A 24428-nucleotide genomic window follows, 5' to 3' on the forward strand; every position below is an offset into this window, starting at 1 on the left:
TTTACCGTAAAATTTACAGTAACTTACTGGCAACAATTAGCCAGTAAGTTACTGTGAATATGTTTTACAGTAAGGGTACTGTACTTCCATTTACAGTATTTTATGTATACACTGTGAAATCAAAAACAATTAAATACTGTGATTTTAGTTGTATTTACAGTAACTTACTGGCTAATTGTTGCCAGTAAGTTACTGTGAATATGTTTTACAGTAAGTGTACTGTACTTCCATTTACAGTATTTTATGTATACACTGTGAAATCAAAAACAATTAAATACTGTGATTTTAGTTGTATTTACAGTAACTTACTGGCTAATTGTTGCCAGTAAGTTACTGTGAATATGTTTTACAGTAAGTGTACTGTACTTCCATTTACAGTATTTTATGTATACACTGTGAAATCAAAAACAATTAAATACTGTGATTTTAGTTGTATTTACAGTATTGATTGTTTTACTGTAGAAGAAAAAAAATACTGTGATTTCAATTGCATTTACATACAAAAAACAGTTAAGCACTGTTTTTTATGCATTGTATGCAATACAGTACTATAAACAGTAGATAACAGTTAATCACTGTAAATTCAGTTTCTCGCTGTACAATTTAAATACTGTATCACTGTGATTTAATATTAGCCATCATTAAAAGAATCACCCATATTCTAAAACATTGCAATCAACTGCAGACAATAAGAAAATTGTTAACAGTTATTTATTTAAAAACATTTGGTCAACAGGAAAGACAAAACAGGTACAACATAAAGGGATAATGGACATTGGACAACATGCCATTATACCATCCAAAGTTAACGAACATTCTGTGTTTGTAATTTTTAATGGCGTGAAATCTATTATCCGCGTATTCTACTGTTGCTAAATTTAATTACAGACTGAAGAAAATTTTACAAAACGAGGCTATTTCATTACAAGTTTTATAATGTTACAGAGCAAACTGTTACTAGTTCATTCACTAGTTCCGCATGACTGGTTGCTATGGCAGAACAATAATGCAAATTGATACAACACGGTCAAAAAATGTAACTACTTTGAAGCTGTGCAAATAACTGATTATTACCACATTCTAAAGAGTAATAAGTAACACCATGGCAATACTGAAATAAAATAAACCATTGAACATAAAAAAATAAAATATTTAACATTTGCATGAACATTTAAAACAGAAAGGAAAATAAACTTCCCCTGTCACTTGACAAAGGTCTATGGCCTCTTGCATGCCCTGACCTTGGAGACCTAGAATCCTAGTTGGAGCCCTGAAATTAAAGAAGAAAACACATTAGATCGGCTGAATGGTTTCGAAAATGGTAAAACTCAACAGTTTAACTCTGGGGGAGTTGTAAAACGAGCCTATTTCCAAAAAAAGTGGACTGTTCTTTTAACAAATACAACTTTTTATTTTAATAATGTAGGCTACTAGTAAATAATGATATTAACATTTAGAAAGATTAATAAATGCTGTAGAAGTGTAACTAATGTAGTTAACCAGAGTTTAATAAATGGAACCATATAGTGAAGTGTTACCAATTTGGGTAGTCATTTATAAGTCATTTATAAATGATTGATAAGTGATATACTAGTATTTTATGAATGTTTTATTAATTCAGTTATGAGACACTTATAAGTTATTAGTTAATGATGAACAAGTCATTCACAAAACATGAAAATATACGTTCATAAATGATTGACAAGTGTTATGCTAACAATTTACAGATGTGTTCTAAGTTATCTTAATCAAATAAATCAAACAGATCATTAGTAGATGGTTTATAAGTTATTAGTTGACAAATTATTATAAATGATAAATGATGTATGCATTTATGACAACATTGTTTTAGTATCATTATCTTAATAAACAATTGTTATTCATGAACAAATGATGAACAAACCATTAGTAAATGATCAGTATATGATTTATTGATGAAGTTGTAAGCTGGTCTGTGTTCAAAAGCACAAACAGGCAGGTATGCTAAAGCACTATTTTTAAGAGGAGTAATTTATTTGTTTTGAAGTGGATAAACATTTATAAATGCCTTACAGTCAGGTGATTCCAGTGGATTATATTAAATCATTTCACTCATCAGCACAGATTTGTGTTCTATGTGGAGTGTGTGGGATCTAGTGATAAAGTGAACCTCTGAACCGGTTTTACCTTCCACTGAAGCTCACATCAGGTGCACAGAGTTAAACACTCCATGTGTCAGAGAAGACAGCCGTCTATACCCTCACCAGTCAGCACTCACACTGCAGTACACACTACAAAGTGTTCAACACCTGTTATAGATGATGTGTAAACGCATGAATAAATAATTTACAAAGCTTTCTGCATCCCCTATTCTAAAGTGTAAACTATTCTTCACTTGTAAATGTGTTACGTATCATTTGTAGATCTTTCTTTCCTGTTACAAATTATTTGTATATGTATACAAGTCATTTATAACATTTTCTGCATCCCTTATTCTAAAGTGTAAACTATTCATCACTTATAAATGTGTTACTCATCATTTGCAGACACATGGAGTGTTTAACTGTGCACCTGATGTGAGTTTCAGTGGAAAGTAAAACCGGTTCAGAGGTTCACTTCATCACTAGATCCCACACACTCCACACAGAACACAAGTCTGTGCTGATCAGTGATGCGCGGGTTGATCCAAAATGAGCGGGTGCCTGCGGTCACCCGCGGTTACGAGTCATCCAAAAATATTTTTAATGATATTCGGGCCGCGGTCGGTCGGGTCGTTTGAAATAAAGATGCCAATTAAACCTTTGTAATTTTCAGTTTTACTTTCATGGGTATTTGTGAACATTTATTTATGGATATTGTAGCCTCGGTCTTTGGCTTAGCCTACCTGTTTTTGTTAGTCTAAAATGCGTTAATAAATACTTTATTAACATATTCTATCCCTGCATTTTGTGCTTGTGAGAGCTTCAATTGGGCATTCACGTGGCGAAATAGCCTAAGCCTACTAATACAAGCGGGAAATCCTTATTTACCTTTTGAATGTTGAGCATTATTAACTTTTGAATAAATGCAGACGAAGGCCCGATTTCCCAACACGTACCATTTTAATAGGCTACTTTTAAACGCATATAGGTCAGTAATGTCAGTTTTATGCATTTTCTGAGAGGGGGCGGGATTTTTGTTGGGAAAGTCGGGGGAGAGATGTACACTTCGACTAGACTGGATAAACACATGCAGCATCTTAATTGTTAAGAAAATGAAACGAAATAAATGAATAAATCAAGCCTTTATTACATAACACTAGGCTATATAATACAACATTCAGAAAAAGAACAGTTTGCGCTCCTAAGAGCATTTACTACTTTTAAAAAATGCGGGTCAGGAAGTGGGTCGGGTACAATATTTTCCTTTTTTTTTTTTTTTTTGCGGTCCGAGTTGCCGGCGGGTTAGTTAAAAACGTCGGTCGGTTGCGGGTTGTTTATACACTGACCCCGCACATCACTGCTGCTGATGAGTGAAAGGATTTAATATAACCCACTGGAATCACTTGACTGCAAGGCATTTATAAATGTTTATCCACTTCAAAACAAATTACTCTTCTTAAAAATAGTGCTTTAGCATACCTGAATGTTTGGGCTTTTGAACACAGACCACAACTTCATCAATAAATCATATTAACATTAACTAATAAATTATAAATGACTTATAGCCAAATTAATAAAACATTCATAAAATGTTAGTATATCACTTATTAATCATTTATGAACATATAATCATGTTTTGTAAATGATTAGTTCATCATTAACTAATAATTTACAAGTGACTTATAACTGAACGTTATTATAAAGTGTTACCGAAATGTTTCATCACTGGATAGTTGTTTGTTTGTTTATTGAAAGTGTTTTTATTTCAGCTGATGCGGAACAATTTTCAGAGTACATAAGGCAACTTTTTTTTTTTTAGCACAATTCACACCAAGCGGTAATTCAGTGGAAACAAAATCTCTGAATGCTCGACATGAACTTCGATCTTCCGATCTTTTACCATCATGTCAATTCTCAATTGATTTTGATTAATATTTACATTTATGCATTTAGCAGACGCTTTTATTCAAAGCTTTATTTTTTTATTATTCGACCTGAATGCACTATTCAGGCTAACATTTATTACCTAACATGTGAACACACAACCTTTTGCGCTGCTAACGCAATGCTCTACCACTGAGCCACAGGACTGCACGCGACTTGTGGAAGAACATTGTAGCCGGAGCTACTTTTCTCTGAGTATGTCTATGGCGAGTCACGCAGTTACTGTGATACTCTGCGGCGCGTCCTACCAGTTCGGTCTGAAATAGTCCGAATATAAACACGTATTATAAGTGTACCATAATGAATCAGGGTAAGACAAAAACACGGTTTGGAAAATGGATTCATGTTGTATATTCTCATTATATAATTTTTGTAAATTTTGAACACAAAAAAAAGTTGCGGACTGCAGCTTTAAAATCAACAAAAAAAAAAATATATAACAGAAATTCAGGCCCTGATATTTATTTATCACCCAAAAGCCAGTATTAGTTTTCCTACACTGTTCATAGGCTTGCAGCCTCCGTGTTACAGCTAATGCTGTGAGATTTTATGTATGTTTAATCTTAAACATAAAATAACCTGATCATGTTTGATGTTAAGTTAAGCGACTGTTCTGACTTGCATAAAAATCCTGTCTATTCATTTGAAATATAGAGTTGGGTTCTGTTTTAATGTACCCAAGTGTACCGAAAATAAAAAGAGTTTAATATACAGGTTTGTGGCTCTTAATTTATTTTAAGAGCTGTGAGTGATTTCCTCTTTGCCTTTTTTTTTGTCGTTTAGACGCGCACATGAAACCGAAAGTATAATTTGCTCATCTCGTTGCATGCGCCTCCTTGGGAACAGCACCTCATGAGCATATTTTTGTGTTATTAATAGTTATTTTTATTATTAAACACGTCCTGCAATTTAGCAACAGTAGCTAGACTGCATTTTACAACAATCACTGAATGCTGAATCTGATTCTGTTGTTACGTTTAAGTTTTAGGGAAAAATGAGAGCGTAGCCTACTGCTGCAAAGGGAATTAAGTTGCACTATACAGAATGCAGCTATAGTTTTTAATGGTTTTACCTCAAATATATTATCATTATAATCTTTGGAAGCCAAAATCTAAAATAAAATCAGAGTAATCACAAATATGAAGTGTAACCAGGCTATGTTTGAATGTTTAGTTCTGTCCTCCGTCGTCACACATTAGGGCTGTCATGTTGTGCACGCTGTGGAGATCTCTCTCTCTCTGGGACTGCGAATAGCAAAAATGCATCACAGACAAATGGTTTAATATTATGGTATATAGAAATGGCTGGCGAAATAAAACGTCTTTATAGCAATAATAACATTACGTGTATTTTTCCAAGTACCGACAGCAGAACCGATAACGTCCGAGCTTATCGATACAGCGGTCTTTCAAAATTCAGCCCCGGGGCCCATTTAATACCGGCTTTCGGTACCCACCCCTACCCAGCCCTATATGTTAATGGAATATTTTTATGAATGAATGGCGTGTATCACTGATATTAGTAATATAGCTACTGATGTCTCAATGAAAATGTTTAAGAATCAATATCAGTTTTGCAAAAATGAGAATCGATTAAAATAAAATAAAAAATCTATATTTTTTTACCCAGCCCTAATAAATAAGGTAACAGTTTATGTTTTACTTACATATATGATTTAGTCAATCAAGAACAATCAAAAAGTCTCTCTCTCTCTCTCTCTCGTCAGTTAACGTTGATAAGCTACATTGTCTTGTTTGACTTTCTTTGCCATTTACATCTGACTGAACTACAAACTTTCCAATGACGTCTGGTTAAACGGATGCGCTCGACTAGCTCACGCGTCTGTCCCGCTGCACACTCAAGCCACAGCACGTTTTTCTCTTATCAGCTCTCGCACCAAAGCAATGTTGTGTTACTATATTTCGTTTAATATTCCACTAGTAAGATAGATTTACTTCATAGACTGCCTTTTTTATCCCCATTATACCCTCTGTTGTTGTCAGTGTTTCTTTTTCTAAACACAAACACTGTTTACAGGCCTGGTATCATTTGTTGGTATCGGAGTAAAAAAAGTTTTACGAGTACACTGAGCTCAGTATCGGCCCAATATCGATACCGGTATTGGTGCATCCCTAATAATTATTATTATTATCAAATTATGATTAATTATAATATACCCACATATGCCTATATTATTAATTATATTATAATTATTATTAAAGCTATTATCAGAACCTCACCTGTATCTAGTCAGCTAGCAAATAGAACTCCGTGAAGTCCCTGATGAAGGAGATTACATGGGGGTTCATGTATGAAGTCTTCCGCTTCACCACTCTCCCAGTCGTCTTGCTCATCTGCTCCTTGGCAGTGCACTTGTTGGAGTCAGGATTAATCCTAACTAAAAACCTATGAACATGAGTATAGGAGTTAGGGGATGGGACAATATGTACACATTAATGAATAACTGTAAGTGCAGTGAGCAATGTAGAGTCATACATAAGGCCAGCTGACAGAGGCATTTCAAATCTCAACAGGAGTTAGTCAAGGCTGTCTACTTTCTCGATTACCATTCCTCTTTGAAGGTCGACTAGATCATGCGGCAAGCCACTGACAACAGGCGCAATGGGATCCAATGGACCCCATTTACTCAACTGGACGACCTAGACTTTGCAGATTATATCACATTACTGTCCCAAAAACACCAACAAATGCAAGAGAAATTGAGAGAGGTAGAACAGAAGTCAGCTGAGACAGGTCTCCACATTAGCACAACGACCAAAGTGCAAACACAAAGACACTGGCCAGCTTGATGGTTAACCACAAGAATAGGCAAGGCAAGAGCTGCATTTGGCATGATGGGGCCCAAATGAAGAGTACGTAACATCACATTCAAGACCAAACTACGGCTATTCAACTCAAGCATTAACACCATACTCCTTTAAAGATCTGAGATGTGGAAAACAACAAAGAACCTCCTGAACAAGCTACAATTCTTCAACCACTGCCTAAGATATATTCTTAACATCAGATGCCCTGAAAAAAATGAAGAATTAAGAGCTTAATTACTCCCAAAAGGTTTTATGTACGGAATATAGTGTGTACATGCCCAACAGTCCTCCTAAAGCATTCAAGTTGTTAGGAGGCTTCAACCTACACTATTAAGATACTCAATATACTTTACATAATAGGGCTGGGCGATAAAACATTAACAATATATATCGCGATAGACATGTAATCAATATCAATAAAAAATGCGTTCGATATTTAATTTTTTTTCTTTGTCGGAAGAAACCAGAGGTTGCAAAGCAAGTTTGGTTACATGAACAAAGGCACTCACTCTCTGGTAACCTAGCAACGTAGGGAGTAACACGTTACCAGCCAATCATGTAACAGTTTAGTTGCACCATATCGTTGTCTTGTGATGGATTCTTCAGTAACAGAACCGGCGTGGAGTGATAAGTGGAAAGCCTTATTTGATCGGTGAGTGATGTAGAGTAGATGACTGACTGCTGCGCCAATTCTGACAGGTGCCCGCACATGTTACTGAGAGAACGAGCAGAGAGAGAGAGAGCGCCTCCTCCGGCCTCGCGCTCACACTCTCACAGTCTTCAAACTGTCTTGCTCTCCCTCCCTTCTTCGCGCATATTAATTAAAATTGATATTACCATCAAAATCAATTGAGAATTGACATGATGATAGGTCGAAGACTGAAGTTTCACGTGAAGCATTCGGAGATTTTTTTCCCTGAATTACCGCTGGGTGTGAATTGTACTAAAATAACGTTGCCTTATCTTCTCTGAAAAGCGTTCCGCACATTTAGCTGACATAAACCACACTTTAAATAAACGAACAAACACTATCCAGTGATGAAATGTTTTCTGTGTTGACACAAATCTTGTGCGATGTCCTAACTACCGGGATAATCACACGTGCTGTGGCCACGTCATGATAGGTGCGCATTATATTTTCCTGCTTTTTTATCTTTTGCCAATCACACCTATGAATCAGAGGAAGGTTAAAGGATTAGTTCACCCCAAAATGAAAATTTTCTAATCATTTACTCACCCCAAATGCCATCCAAAATATCCAAGTCTTTCTTTCTTCAGTGGAAAATAAGTTTGAGGAAAACATTTCAGGATTTTTTCTTCATATAATGGACTTCAATGGCAACTAACTCAGTTGGTTGCTATTGTTTCCTCAAAAAACTTAATTTCTTTTCCACTGAAGAAAGAAAGACATGGATATCTTGGATGGCATTGGGGTGAGTAAATTATTAGGACATTTTCATTTTGAGGTGAACTAATCCTTTAAGTTTAAAATAAAAATGTTTAAATGTAATATATTTTTCTCCTGGTCATTATTTTAAATAGGTCATAAAAATATCAATAATTATCGATATGGACCAATATGAAACACTTATATCGTGATACAGTTTTCAGCCATATCGCCCAGCCCAATTACATAACATTTTAAATAGGGGTGTCAAAATTTATCGTTTCTACGATGCAGATGAGGACGATACGGTATCGGTTCAGTAATAGACCATAACCGATTATAATGTACTGACACTTTTCTGACGTCATTTGTCGCATATGTGCTTTGTCGCGGTAGCATACAATGGCAGAGGGAGGCGAGACGCAAGTGCGAGTAATTAAAGATGCTCCAACTACTTTTAAAGCCTACATCTGGGCACATTTTGGCTTTTATGAACAACCTGGTAAGCACGGCCTGCAGAAGACCCACTGTGTGCGCTCACGTCACGCACAAATAGAATATGCAGGAGGTAATACCACTAACTTGATAAACCATGTTAGCCGTTTTCACCCTGAGCTGTTAACACCTGGCAGAGCCTGACTGCTTTTAGAGATGCACGGATGAGCTCCAACACCGAATCCACAGCCACAAATAAATCATCCACCCGCCCCAATAATTTTCTCTGACTTAAGTATCCGCACCCGATGGTCAAATTACTATTATTCTGTGTTGTTATGCGTGATTATAAATGGATGATCGCAACCTTCAACAGTGGATCTGCTGATTCGACGGTTGATGCGTGCATCTTTAATGGTAACATAATACACTGATTAATAAACGCTGCTTTTAAATGAACATTTCTTTAAAACAATTTATATGACAGATTTTCCTTTTCTAAATGGCATAAACAAGCTTTACTCCCAACTGGAATGTCACTGTTTGAACAGGCACACACATGCGCACACACATCACTTTTGAAGAAAAATGTAAAATTGAGAATGCGGTGCATCGCGATGCATCGTGATATCGAATTGAACTAAATCGATGACATGATAATCATAATCAAACCGAACCGTGAGACCAGTGTCAGTTCACACCCCTAATTTTAAAGGGAGAAGATGATTTTGAACAGCTTTTCAATTGTCAATTTGCTTTTACACTGCAATCAAACTATTTAAGATAAAAAATACCTCTGAACAAACTCCAGTGTTGTGCTGGCTTCCACCTGATACTCTAGGTTGAATACATAGTAACAGGCGAAGAGAGCGGCCAAGGCAGTGGTGAAGTCCGCCATGTGAGCACCAGGTGGGATTACGACCCTCCCCTCGATCGACAGCATCCATTTTTTTGCAGTCAGGATTGTCTCTCCTTAGTAAAGACAAGAGTCATCACAAAAATTATATTTCATAGCAATACATTCTATAAAAGCATATTCTATTTTCTCCACATAAACTATTGTAAAAACAGCGCAGGGAGCATACATATCTTCGAAGCAGTGCATTAAAGGATTAGTTCACCTCAAAATGAATTACATCGAAAGGTCGCGCTCCATGTCGCCAGCCATCTTTGGGTATTTCCACGGCGATATCGAGCGCAACCTTTCGACGTGATGATGTAGTTCCCAGCTCAATCCTAACATTGTAGTTAAAAAGTATATAAATTATATTTTTTTTTAGAAAATGACCAATCATTTTACTAGAAAAGACCCTAATCCTCAGCTGGGATCCTGCACAGCCTGTTGAAGCACTTCAAAGATCTTTGAAACTGCATTGATTTGGACTTCAAAATGTTGGTTACAATTGAAGTCCATTGTTTGAAGAAAAATCCAGAAATGTTTTCCTCAGACTTAATTTCTCTTCCACTGAGGAAAGAAAGACATGGATATCTTGGATGGCATTGGGGTGAGTAAATTATTAGGACATTTTCATTTTGAGGTGAACTAATCCTTTAAGCAGCAATAACTGGTTTGGTGATAGAAAAACAATGAGTGATACAGGCATAGCAAGCAATCTGAAATAGCAATCACGGCATTATAGGTGGCTACTAAAGATGAGAGATTACTACACATAACTTTGTTTTGGAGTGACTGTGCTGTTACTGACTGGTGCAGAGGCAGAGAATGACACAACACACATTCACTAGTATTTTCCAGAAACTTTGCTTTGCTTGTGCGCTATACATTCAAAGGATTCGTTAACATTGAATGTGAAACTTACCAAGCATGATGATCCTTGGAGTGATTGGGAGAGACAGCTGGGCCTCTGCGTCTGCAAGAGTGGTAGTCTCCTATGCCAGCAAAGATAAGAGTTACTTGAAACAAGGTAGACTGTATATTATCTCTAGGATAGAAAAAGCTTTTTGAAATTTGTTAGGTTTACACAAAAAATTAACTAAGTACCACAATAACTTTATCAATTACAACACTACATCAATTTTCTCTTAATTAAAATATTGTCCTCAAGTGACTTTACCCAGTATTTACCCAAGAATTGAGATAGAAGCTTGCACCATGTGGGTTATATTGTGAGGTGAGGTCTATCAAGGAAAAAGTGCACAACCACCAATAACATAAACCTGACACAAACCTGTATTTACTTGAAAAATTGGAGGTTCATCAACCTGCTTTAACAAAATGTGCAATAAATGTGACAATTAATTGTTGAAAACTCCAAAAAAGATTTAAATTATTAAGGTACTTACATCAGCAATGAGAAAAAGTGACTCCTCTTGCTCTTTGAAGTGTGCCAACATCACAAGCATCGCTGCTAGGCCATCAGATCCTTCTCGGTCCTTCTTTATGGCTTCCTTCAGAACAGCTCTTACTTCTTTCCTCCACTTTGTAATCTGACTACTGAAGAAATCCAGGAGTCTTTTACCCTTTTTGTCCAGATCTTCATTCAGTCTTGTGTATAGTTCAACATTGGTGAGAGTGGTGAAGTGTGACAATAAAAACTTTTGTGAAAAGAGAAATGGCCACTCTTTACCCACATCCAGAATGCTTGGGGAAGGCTTTGCATTGATGTATTCCCGCTGTTTGGCATAAGTGATTGCCATTAGGTCTTCTACCCTTCCTCTCTCAGTGCCCTTTAGTCCCTCTCGGCTGAATATATCCATCATCTCAAGCTTCTTTTCCACTAATGATGCTGATGTTTCCCCATCTGGATAGTCCTCTGGCTGCCAACGAACACACCCATAACTGTCGATTCTTGCACATGTAGCTACTGCTGGCTGGTCATCATCACCATCCTCATCATCTCTCTGGGTGCGTTTGTGCTTCCTCAGACGGGAAAGAGAGTTGCCTCGATTCAAATATTCTACTCTGGTTTTGAGCTGATTTATAACGCTGAAATACCCACATCCAATTAGCTCCCCCTCTTCATTTTTGTCTAAAAAGCTATTTGGATATTTTTGAGTTATAGCTTTAGCTACTACCACACACTCTCTGCGAGTAGGGTTCAAGGAATGCTCTCTCATCGCATCAACAGTGACTTTTATCAAGTGTCTGCGGTCATCCGGAGCTGGCCTCTCACCAGCATCTACTGCTCTTCTAAGAGTCAGCCTCACTTTGTTCCATGGCACCTCAAAACTGTTCACCCATGCAGAGATGGGACTGATAGATGATATGGGGCATGTGCTGGAAGAGGCAGCTGACAGTGGCTCAGACGATGAAGGGCTCAGCTGGGGATTGGAAGGACCTGCATTACACACGTATGAGTGAAAGCACAGAATAGTCAGGTGAAAATAAGGTTTGACCCTTAAAAAAAAAAATCTAACAAAAGGTTTCTTAGTGGTTTACAATAGTATCAGATGTACTTAAAGGTCCCCTAGAACATGTTTTTAAAAGATGTAATATAAGTCTAAGGTGTCTCCTGAATGTGTCTGTGAAGTTTCAGCTCAAAATACCCCATAGTTTTTTTTTTAATAAATTTTTGTAACTGCCTATTTTGGGGCATCGTTAACTATGCACTGATTTTTTTCAGCGTACTGCCCCCTTAAATCGCGTCTTCCCTGCCACACGAGCTCTCGACTATATTACAGCGCATTTACAAAGTTCACACAACTAATATAACCCTCAAATGGATCTTTACAAGATGTTCATCATGCATGCTGTATGCATGCTTCAAATTATGCGAGTAAATTATGTATTTGGATGTTAACGTTTGATTCTGCATGAGTTTGAGGCTGTGCTCCGTGGCTAACGGCTAATGCTACACTGTTGGAGAGATTTATAAAGAATGAAGTTGTTTATGAATTATACAGACTGCAAGTGTTTAAAAATGAAAATAACGACGGCTCTTGTCTCCGTGAATACAGTAAGAAACGATGGTAACTTTAACCTCATTTAACAGTACATTAGCAACATGCTAACGAAACATTTAGAAAGACTATTTACAAATATCACTAAAAATATCATGATATCATGGATCATGTCAGTTATTATTGCTCCATCTGCCATTTTTCGCTATTGTCCTCGCTTGCTTACCTAGTCTGTTGATTCTGTTGTGCACATCCAAACGTTCTGCCCTTTCTAATGGCTTGAATATGAGCTGGCAATGGCATATGCAAATATTGGGGGCGGAGCCCCCGACTGTTACGTAACAGTCGGTGTTATGTTGAGATTCGCCTGTACTTCTGAGGTCTTTTAAACAAATGAGATTTATATAAGAAGGGGGAAACAATGGAGTTTGAGACTCACTGCATGTCATTTCCATGTACTGAACTCTTGTTATTTAACTATGCCGAGATAAATTACATTTTTCATTCAAGGGCACCTTTAAACTAAAACTTTAAAAAAAAAAAAAATTCAAAATGGTGGCCATCAAGTCCTTATAGGTGGGTCAATATAGGGTTAAACCAACAAAATGTATATAAAATGTTTTTGTTTTTGTTTTTTTTAATGGATTCTGGTACAGTTAAAATATACTAACTATAAAAAATACTAAATAACAGACTAAAATCTATTTAAATCTGACCTTGGGAAAAAGGTCATTTCAAAAATGGTTGCCATGGCTTTATCTCAATTACTAATCAGCCCAGATGGATGATTTGAGGTCAACTGATGGTCAGAACAAACAAGAAAATTATTTTACATGTTAACATTGAAATAGTTTTGATGTGCTTTTTTCAGCCGCATTGCAAGTGTATATTAAAATCAATGCGTTTAAAAAAAGAGCAAATGCAATGCATGACTATGTGATCTGCATGGATGGGGGAATATGGGCAATATCTTAAATGCTGTTTTCAATTGCAATGCGACCACTATCCTTCTACACTGTATTGCAGTTACATGTATGTACTTATTCTTACATACTTGGGCCTATAATCAAGTGATTGGGCTCTTTGGAAAGCTGTGGGTCTGTAGTTTTGCGTGGAATAACTATCTATTGCAGAGACAGCATAGCAGAGGCATGAATATTTTTTTTTATTTTTCCCGGATATACCATCTTTTTTTTTTCTTCTTTTTTTTTTAAAGCAAATTTGGCTTTATATGCTGCCATTAGCAAACAGCAAACTGCACACCCAGAAGGGCATTTATTGCCACGGGGGATTTCAATAATTCCAACCTCAATCTGTACTCCTCAAGTTCTATCAACATGTCACCTGCCAGACCAAAGGGGACAGAATCTTGGACAAGGTATATACTAACATCCACATATAACCACTTTTTTTTTTTTTTTTTTTTTTTTACAAAATTATGATTGAATGATTGTTGATTTATTTAGTTTTTAATTGTAGCGGATCAACTAATATATGTTAATTAAAACAACTAATCTCACCTTTCAAGAATGAATAATTTTTCTGCACTGAATGGATGTGAGCAGATGTTTGATGTCATCTTCTTGAATAAACTGCAGATCATCTGGTCCTTCAACACCTACTTTCACCAACTCATTGACTAAAGTTTCAAGCTTTGCTTCATCTAGCTGTGGTAACACGGCCTGTATTGCCTTCTCAATGGAGTCCATTACTCATTCTTCTGAAACACAGAATGATGCAGAGCAACAAGATTAAGACCAAACTGATTATATACAGAAAGAGGGTAATAATCTGCAAGCTTCTCTACAGTCAAACACTGATACTGTGCTTCTGAGTTGCTTTGTAAGCAATAAACACCAAGATCCACAACAGGCACAGACTGATACTGCTGGACAACAAAATGCACGTTTGCCTCGTTTACCAGTATCAACAGTATTTTCCCCAGTAGATACCCTGTGTCATTTCGGTCCACTACAACAGTCATGCCTCTTTTGTACAGAGTGCCTTTAAAAGTGACAGAGGGTGTTTCAGTAGTGTCTTCTGGGCGGAGACCCTTGAGACTGATAGCTCTCTGAATGCCGATCTGGTACAGTTGGTCATCGAATTTACTTGGTTGGTCCATTTGCAGAGTTGGAGGAAATAAGTTACCAGCATGTAAATATGCTTGTAGCAACTGGTGTCTTTCTGCTAAGGTACTGCAGAGATTTTTAAAGTTATGCAGTTTCCTTGCACACTGCTTAAAATATGAGTGTTTGCTTTCAAAGCGCAATGTCCACAACCTAATGAGGGGACCAAACTGAAGAATGAGCTCCGGGTAATGGACAAGATAGTGGTGTTTGGGTTTAAGTGTCTTTTCTGGGAATGTGGAAGTTCTTAGCTGGATGTATTCCTCAATGAGAATCTTAAGGTATGCAACTTGGTTGGTATGGATCTTGGGTGCACATATCAAATCCACAATTTCTCTGAGCTTTAAGCACAACTGCCACACCTCATCATCAAGTGGATTTTTGATTCGGTCTCCAACCAGAAGAGGAAAGAGACGCAAGAGGCACCAGTTTTGAGCAGCATGCCCTCCCAGCTTCTCCGCATTAGTTTTAACCTCACATGGCTTGTTATTTGCATCACTGCCTAGGTATGTGAACTGTGATATAGTCCGATTCAGTTGACCATAGGTGAAGTGTTTGCCCACTGTCACTAAGTGCTTAATGTACATAGCAAGATCAAATGAAACAACCCCTTCAAACAGGTCATGACCCAGGCATGGAGGGAGCCCTGGCTGGCAAACATGAAAATATTTCAACTGATTAAAAATCGAGTCAAATTTTACTCCACTGTTCATTTCCTGGTCTACCAGGTCTGCCACACTGTTTTTGTAACTCTCTATGGTTCTTTTAGGACCAGATTTGCAGGGATCTGTTTGAAAAGACACTCTGTCGATGACACAGTACCGGCAAAAATGTGTGCTTTTACTGAAGTTTTCAGTAAACCCGCCAATACTGTGTGACCCCAGATTATCTCCAGTAATGGCAATCACAGAGCCTTTTATTTTCTCCTCAGCACCATATTCAATTCCATTTTCCTCCATTTCTTTTAAGTCACTGACTAAAGTGGAGAACACTTTTTCTTGACCAAAAAATTGGAAATCCTCCTCTCTGCACAACATAACAAGTTGCATTGGATCAATGGAAGACCTGTTGTGTGGTGCAATCTCTGCAAGTGTCATGTACATGGCCAGTATTTTGTGTTTTTTTCTGCCTGAGCCCAGTGGGTTCGCAACTTCGAAAGAATCCTGATACAAGATGAGAGACAATGAAGATGGTGACTCTCGTAAAAGTATATTCTCTTTAAAGTTTCTACCATCTCTCACATCTTCCAGAACATCAGGATTTGTTTCTGTGTCAGCTTTAGCTTGGGCATACTGCTCTTTAACAGAGTTCTGAGAGAGGAGTGATTTTATTGTGTCCTTGATGGGCACGTACTGGTAGAACCTCTCTTTGCCTTTAGCATCAATGCCCAAATAAGTCTTGACTGGCTCAACATAGCTAAATCTGCTCTTAAAGAAGGTTTTACGGGTTTGATCTGTTCTAAACACTCCTTCATTGCACATTTTCAGAAGGTTATCTTTTGAGAGATTATCAAGGAGCCTCTTAATATCACTTTCAGGCACATTCAGATTTGTTAACTCTTCATGCATCCTAGACAATAGATGAGTCAAACCAGTGTTGTGTACCTCTTGTATTTCCTCTATTAAGGTCTGAATTGTACTGGCTGGTAACAGCATTTTAGCCTGCATTCGGAGATAAAACATGGCCAGATTGTTCATAAAATCATCTGTGTCCACTTCATCATTTGTGTTGTCATTTTCATCGTCAAAAGTGGTCTCAAAAGTGTGATCTAGTTCACTGTCTGATGACATGGAGGCACAGGTGATGTTAGTACTAGCAGCACTGGTAGAACTTTGGCTAATACGTGGAGAACTAGATATACTCTTGTGTTTTCGATTCAAGTGCGAGGCAAAGGTTGAACGGACACGGAAATGTTTTAAACAATTAATATAAGGGCATGACACTTTTGTGCCACCTTTAATATGCCAGTGAAGATGTTCATGTAAGCTTGGAAAATTTGCTGACACATAGTTACAACCTTCAACAGAGCAAGCCAAATCAACTCCATCAATTTTCCTTTTAAGTACTGGTTTAGCTGTCTTCTTGTGAAAGCGGTACATGTGGCTCTGAACGGCACCACGCGTCACAAAAGAGGCAAAGCATTTTGCTACGCCACATGGAAATCTAAAGTTAGCTAGATTTCTGTGTATGCTCAAATGACGAACAAATGCAGTAATTGAAGCTGTGGTGAAATTACAGTGCTTGCACGAGTAACGTTAATTCATTTTGATGGAAAGCTAACTGTATACATGTGGCTTTCCACAGTCTGACAAGGGTGTGGCACTGAACTGTTTTTTGTTTTGTTTTTTTTGCTCCTAGTAGTGATTGTAAAGTTACTTACTGATTTTCTGGAAGTCCCGATAAGCAGTGGGTGAAGGATCCGCGATTCCAAGATGGAAACTCCAGCAGAGGCCACGGGTGGGAAAAATACATAAACGTTAAGGCTGTGAAAACGTCTCCGTCGGAGCACTCACGGAAACGTTTTCGCTGAATTCCTCTAAGGGCAAAAAGTGAAAGATATAACGTTAAACACAAAGACGAAAACAAAATAAATACAACCAAAAGACAAAGCCGTGTATAAAGAAACGGAGCTTAACCTTAAAGCCTGTGAAGACGTCTCTGTCGGAGCTCTCACGTAAACGTTTTCGCTGAATTCCTCTCAGGCAAAAAATGAAAGAAATCAACACAAAGACGAAAACAAAATAAAACCAACCACAAGACAAAGCCGTGTGTAAAGAAACTTAAATTTGAGAATTAACGGAGCTTGTCAGTCACTGACGACGACGACGACGACTCAGAAATTCAAGTGCTGCTTCTTTCGCGCTTTTTTCCCACAGATTCTAGATCTTTCTAGACTGGGTACGTTAAACCCCGCCCACTCTGCCGACGCTTTGGTTTCGCCCTGCAGCTCAGAAACAGCAGTGGTAACTTGCACGTTTTTATAAAATACGTATTTTATAAAAATATATAGCACTGATGTTTGTAAAATAAAAATCCCGTTGTACGTATTTATGAGTTAACCAGACAACCCCAATTTTGACAAGTAATGCACATGACATAGCCTACCCAAAATAAAAAGGCTGCTGCTCATAAGTCATTCTGAATTGACATATAACCAACATATATTACAAAGCTTGAGAGTTTTGACTCAAGTTCAAAACTCAAAATTAATCAGATGTTATTAATATTAAGATATATAAGCTCAAAAATAAAAACAAATATTAAGAATATATTTATTAAATGTATAAAAATATTAATATTTAAATATTAATATTCACATAATTATGTGAATATACTATTGCAACTTATAACCAATGGTAATGCTTCAGTTCAAATCTGAGGATGATATCTCAAAAAATTATGCATTTATGAAGCCTATATTGTTAGACCATGTCAGGGGAGACTTTGGAGAAGTTTAAGATAAGTTTAAGAAGTTTAAGATAAGGCTTATCAAATATTGTATTGCCCTGTTAACACCCAAACACCCATTTACAGTCATAAAACAAACAAACAAAAAATATTCTTGGAATCTTATGTGAATTCTTTAAAAAAACTATATTCCATGGAATAGAAAGCTCCTGTAGCAGGTGCATCAGAGTACAAGTTACATGACACATTTTATTAATATTTATTAATATTGCACTTTTACTTAAAGCTCGATCACCATCGAGTATTTACATCATATTCCGTTAATGAATTCTGTTAAGGAGATTAAACCAATCAGTGACAACCCAGCTAACAAAAAAAGGTCCCCAGAACGTCCCCTGAATGGCCTCTGCGAACGTCCCCCGAACGTCCATGTGTAGGGTCCTCTGGCTGTCCCGGGGACGTCCGCAAAGACGTCCTCCGGACATTCACGGGGACGTTCACAGGACGTTCAGCGGCCATTCGGGACGTTTAGGGGACTTTCGATTAAGTCCTCTTATTGTTTTTTATTTTACTTCTAGGTTAACAAAAGAACACAAACACGTTGTAAGGAGAAAAATACATTTATTTATTTATAATAAATTATCAGTTTCATAATTGTTGTGCTCTTTCCGTGTGTGTGTGTGTGTGTGTGTGTGTGTGTGTGTGTGTTATGCAGTTGTGCACGCGCGTCTCTCGTTGTCAGCTGTGGCAGTCCGATGGCAGTTTTTTCTATGGCTTCTAACCTAAAACGACAAAATGAACACATTCAATAATGTTTCAGGTATCGTTTGTCTATTAAGAAACATTTGTTACTGACAATTTGGATTCGTGAGACCAAGATTAGCGTACATTTGAAGATAGGCCGTAACGGTCAGCCGCGACGGACAACAACTTCAGCAAACGTTTGTAAATGTAATCTTGTCATATAATTTAAACTTTACAAGATAAACAGTGGTTATGGTAGCTAATGTCTGCTAAACTAAAATTTAAAATACCTTTTTGACCGACGAAAGAGAAAACTCAAGGCCTCATCTGAGAAAATCACCGGCAGGACCGTTAACTGTCGACGCCGAGCGTTGCCATGGATACATGCGCGTAACCTAAAGAATGACGTCACTCGATTGTCACTTGCTTGTATCTCACAGTGTGGCTATATTACACTTTTTGCCACATGCTATACCTTTCTTATGTGTAAAAATTAAAGTAATTTTTTTAAAATAACTTTTCTTTAATAAAACCATGTTTGACAGGTATTTATGGGTATAGGAATTGTCTTACCTGTGTTATTTTCCAATTTCTTTGCCAGCAAAGTGCTTTTCCATTCTTCATCTTTTCTTTGGCTGCATTCATCAGTTGAAGTCAATAACATTATTTTAGAGCTCCAGTTCAGGGTGATTGGGACACTTTTTACCATTGAGATGACTTGGATAAAATGTCCCATTCTTATATTATCCCACATCTTATATTCAGTAGCCTACTATTGGGGGGCATCATGATTTTGATGTTTAAAATTTTAACTGCTGAAAGCACACATGATCTGATGACATCTTTAATTAGTTAGTAGGTTGAAGTTACTCCATTATTTTTTCCCATAGGCTAACATGAAAGTTGTTCATTTTTAATATTTACTTCATTTTACAATGAATGGGTCATTCTACAGAAAAGTCCACTTTTCTGTCCCTTTACAGAAATATTACACTTGAAAACACTTTTTTTTATATTGAAAACAATTTTTTTTATATATTTTAATATGAAACAATATTTGAACAATTAAACCTTCTTGCGCATCAATGTGGCAGTATTTGTTTTTTAATTATAAAAATTCCAAACAGCACAGAAGTGCTCGTCCCCACAGTCATGTGGGAAAGTGCTTTATTTTGAGCTCAGAACCAGGGTTTAAATACAATAATGTATGCATAACTGTCAAATATATTATGTAAATGACATAAAAAAACAAAAACAAATGCTGAATAAATATTATAAAATATATTAAAAAAAAACCTGGTGTTGTGTCACTGGTGTTACCTTTAACAAAAATCTCTTATTTTGAAATAAAAATCACACTGTTGACATCAATTGACTACCTTCTTCCTATTTCCTGAAGATCCATGAAGAAAGACACATGGAAAGTCCACTATCTCTTTTCAGTTATCAGAAATTTTAATTAGAAAATCATAATTTCATATGAAGCTTTTAGTTGAAGTCACTGGTGTGACCTACTTTATTATTAGGGAATTTCAAAAAAACTAGAATACAAATGGATTAAATTACTTAATTTAGTGAATATACCATGATTGACAACATGTGGATTGATACCTTGCAGCAGCCATAAAATGCATTTTTCATGAAAAATGTCACTGGTGTTACTGTCACTCACTGGTGTTGTTTATAGAAAAAAAAAACTTTATTCAAAGCTATTTATTTAGTTATTTTCCATAAAATAGCACTAAATAATGTGATTCTAACTTTTTTTCCTATTGTTAATCCTCCTTTGGTCAGATATGGCTAAATTGAGGGTATTTGGCTAAACTGAGAAGCTGAGAAGCAGCGACATTACGGACAGCGTATTTTACAGACATTTTTAAAATGTTGTTTATGATCTTTTACTGACTGCTTTCACTAAGTGTCAATGAAAAGTCTTTGATTGTATAAAAAATGTAATAAAATTTAGTCTCCTCTCCTTGATTATAGTTGAAGAATAAGTAGGCTATCTTTGGTCCTATGTATCTGTCACTGGTGATTCATTGTGTCACTGGTGTTACTGTTTTTTGTCTGTCTCATTAAATAAAATGTGTCATATGTGACATGATAATACTTTTACATTCATGGAATTCTGCTAAACTCAAGAATTAAGATGTAAAGGATTGCATTACTTGTTTATAACTGTTTTTCAAACATTTCCATTGTTATAGCAAATACATGCATAATTAAATTAGCATAATTCAATCACTTTTAACTAACCTGATTGAAATAAAAAAACAAAACAAACATAATCTCCTTATTTTTTTCATTATCTTTTTTTCTGTAACTCTGACTGCATGTGCTGAAAAAAATTGAGAAATATCATTTCATAAAAATGTTTAAAATGCCAGAGAAGTATGGTAACACCAGTGACAAAAAAATGGTACATGCTGTCTTTAAATGCACAAAATAATAATAATAATAATAAATCATAAAGCTGTCATTTGTATTCATAAAGTCAATGTGTAATATAATAATGTGGTCTAAGTTTAAACGTTAGAAAAAGAAATACATTTTAAGACATTTTGTCATACCAAAAGTGGACTTTTCTGTAGAATGACCCGAATTCATTTACTATTTTTACTTGAAGTAAAACCATAATATCAACCTGCACAACAAAACAATCATGGTTTCTGTAAATCCATTATCATGTTTAAAGGGATTTTTAAGGAACACAACCTCCTTTAAATCCAGTAGGTTTAGTTTCATTTGCCCTTTGTCTGAGTTTCAAGGTGTCAGGTCTGTTGATAAAAGGCAACGCTGTTTTTTTTTTACAAGTGTTGTTATGGAAATACCAGATGAGGGACGTCAGTAGGACTTTCGCAAACTGGCAAGGACTTGAATGTCCTCCGAACGTCCGCCAGCGAACGTTAAAAAGCGGACCAAACGCGGACGTCTCCCGAACATCCGCCAGCGGACGTTAAAAAGCGGACCAAACGCGGACGTCCCCCGAACGTCCGTCAGCGAACGTTAAAAAGCGAACCAAACGCGGACGTCCCCCGAACGTCCGCCAGCGGACGTTAAAAGCGGACCAAACGCGGACGTCCCCCGAACGTCCGTCAGCGAACGTTACAAAGCGGACCAAACGCGGACGTCCTCCGAACGTCCGCCAGCGAACGTTACAAAGCGGACCAAACGCGGACCTTAACGGACGTTCACAAAGTCCGGGGGACGTCCCTTGTTTGCTGGGAAGCTTATTGGTGATGTTGGAAAGGACACTAGGTGGCGAGCTAGGAAACTTCCTGAACAGTCAGCCAGCGGAGCACGCAGAACACGCAGCACATCGTCCTACACTTTAACCTTCAAAGTTTACCTCATATGTGTGCGTTCATGATAAAATGTAAGTTTGTTTACATATTTGTGCTCTTTAGTATAGTTATCTGCTGTGTTACAGCTTTGGTTAACGTAAATTATAGAGTTGTTTATCTCCTTCATAATCTCAGCATTCGCGCTGTACTCAAAGCCATAAATATAATAGAGATACAAAGTTATTTAAGTTACTTAAGTTAGTATTTCCTTTATTCCTTGCTTTGTGCAATGTTAACACCTTTTAATCAGTTTCAAGTTAATAATATTTGTCGTATTTTCCCATGGCTCTGCCAATATGATGATGACGCAGCTTTTTCTCAGAGTCATGGAGAATTCGCGATCCCTGATATATGGGCTTCATGCGCCCTCTAGCGGTTAATTTCGGTAGCGCAGTACAAACCCTGAGGATTGTATTGAATGTAGAATGGCATGTAAATTGCTATTATGTATGTATATTGTGATTATTTATTGTAATATGTTATTCATCTGTTTATTGCAGACCACACGCAAAGAAATACAAAGTAAAGATGAAAATGCTGAATCCTGTGATGTGTTTTTACTGACACTCTGGGGCGAGCACAATTTCCTGATCAGCACATAGCTGCAAACTCCTTTACAAATTCTGAACAACAATAATCTGGAGCCGTCCATGTGAAAGGGGTACAAAGAAAGATATGATAAAAAAAGGAAAATTACAGTAGTTTACTTTACTATTTACAGTACTATAGTGGCTAAATTGTGATTTTTTTACAGTAATGCTTTGACTACTGTGATTTCAACTGTAATGTTTGGACTACTGTGATTTTTACAGTCTTTCTGTAAACTTTACAATATTCTACTGTAAAAATCTTATACAGTAATGTTACTGTGAAATCGACAGTAAATAACTGTAGATTTCACAGCTATTTTTTACAGTGTATGTTAGATGATCTTGAAGGGCGCTCGCGGCGGCAAAATATTAAGATCATTGGTCTGCTTGAAAAAGTGGAGAAGGGCCACCTGACTCAGTTTCTTGCTGACTTCGTTGTGCAAATACTCGCCGCCAGTAATTTTCCAAAACCTCAGAAGATTGACCGAGCCCATCGTACGGGCCCGGTTGGTAATGCACAGTCCCGTCCTCGGACTATGGTGGCCAGACTGCATCATTATCCTGATAAAGAGAAGATTCTACGTCTTGCGTGGCTGTCTTCACCTTTGACATACAACGACTGCGCATTCTCATCTTTCCCGACTTCACCTCAGAGGTTCTGAAACAGCGTCAAGCTTTCAACGCTGTGAGAAAAAGACTGAAGGAGGCTAATGTTCGACACAGGCAGAGGTGTAAAGTACTTGAGTAATTTTACTTGATTACTGTACTTAAGTATTATTTTTGGGTATTTTTACCTTACTTGAGTACATTTAAAAATCAATACTTTTACTTTTACTTGATTACATTTTTTGAGAAAAAAAGAGTACTTTTTACTCCTTACAATTTTATTTACAGTCAAAAAGTACTTATTTTTTGGAGATCACTTCATTCTATTTTCTTTTGCTATTACCAAACCAATTGAATTGTGCTGATGACCAGTTTAATTTAAAGGTTATTTATTCAATGAGATTCATTTTCACATTCCATGAAATTGGTCAGTCATGTTCATTGGTCCTTTGGAAGTGACGTCATGTTGCATCAATTACCACAATGCACAGTACCTTGACCTCAAAGAATATACACTAACAAGAAGCGACACTCAACAGAATGTTCCATTGCAACACCTGCGCCAGCAGCGGCCTTGCATTTCCGCCATTTTGGGGTGAAGGCGACTTGGCAGTCCACTAGTTTCTATGGCAATATCAGCTGCTTTGTTAAAAAAAAACAAAAAAAAAAAAACTTTTTCACAAAACCTTTTTGCTCTCAGTCAGTTTGGGTTAAAACTCTTTAAAAAATCTAGTATTAGTATTAGACTTATAAACACTGAATTAATACCGACATATGAAATTAAATTATGACATGCATCAGAAAAATTGAGAATGTTGGACAATAAATATATGAATGTAACAGCTTGATTTTGCAGTGTTGTCTAATGTCCATTGAAGCAAAAGTGTCCAAAAGTGGGAATTATGCGATAATGGACACAGCAGATCATAAGATCATTATGTTTGTAGCATGATCCATTAAAACGTACAATATAGCTTATTTCAATTCAGACCTATATATTATTATTATTATTATTACTCCACTAGGTCTGAAATA

At 36.8% G+C, this 24428-nt stretch overlaps 1 protein-coding gene and 1 long non-coding RNA gene across 5 annotated transcripts; both read right to left on the reverse strand.

Annotated features, from left to right (window-relative positions):
- Positions 1 to 695: 695 nt before the first annotated feature.
- On the reverse strand, positions 696 to 17214 carry LOC125263257. 4 transcript variants are annotated; one of them, XM_048182252.1, is made up of 7 exons: positions 17082 to 17214; positions 14096 to 14295; positions 11019 to 12013; positions 10535 to 10604; positions 9509 to 9686; positions 6305 to 6470; positions 696 to 1270 (listed from the first exon to the last, which is right to left on the reverse strand). In XM_048182252.1, the coding sequence occupies exons 3-6, from the start codon at positions 11790 to 11792 to the stop codon at positions 6311 to 6313; spliced, it is 1182 nt and encodes a 393-aa protein (XP_048038209.1). In that variant the 5' UTR covers positions 11793 to 12013; positions 14096 to 14295; positions 17082 to 17214; the 3' UTR covers positions 696 to 1270; positions 6305 to 6310. The 4 variants fall into 4 exon arrangements, with proteins under 4 accessions (XP_048038209.1, XP_048038210.1, XP_048038212.1 ...); XM_048182255.1 differs by lacking the exon at positions 696 to 1270 and adding an exon at positions 10904 to 10937 and having other exon boundaries at positions 6445 to 6470; XM_048182254.1 differs by lacking the exon at positions 696 to 1270 and adding an exon at positions 10904 to 10940 and having other exon boundaries at positions 6445 to 6470.
- Positions 17215 to 18713: 1499 nt separating this feature from the next.
- On the reverse strand, positions 18714 to 19825 carry LOC125263259. Its single transcript, XR_007183744.1, has 2 exons — positions 19144 to 19825; positions 18714 to 18891 (listed from the first exon to the last, which is right to left on the reverse strand). It is a non-coding gene; the product is annotated as an uncharacterized LOC125263259 (long non-coding RNA).
- Positions 19826 to 24428: the final 4603 nt, after the last annotated feature.

This window comes from Megalobrama amblycephala, linkage group LG2 (genome assembly GCF_018812025.1).
Source record: "Megalobrama amblycephala isolate DHTTF-2021 linkage group LG2, ASM1881202v1, whole genome shotgun sequence".
NCBI lineage: Eukaryota > Metazoa > Chordata > Actinopteri > Cypriniformes > Xenocyprididae > Megalobrama > Megalobrama amblycephala.

Bases quoted from the DNA above. Each gene is read 5' to 3' on its own strand.
- LOC125263257 (XM_048182252.1), bottom strand. From the start codon at position 11,792: ATGAGAGAGCATTCCTTGAACCCTACTCGCAGAGAGTGTGTGGTAGTA. The intron at 10,605-11,018 runs GTAAGTACCTTA...TTGCTGGCATAG, and splicing joins CACTTTTTCTCATTGCTGAT to GAGACTACCACTCTTGCAGA. The intron at 9,687-10,534 runs GTAAGTTTCACA...GTCTTTACTAAG, and splicing joins TCCAAGGATCATCATGCTTG to GAGAGACAATCCTGACTGCA.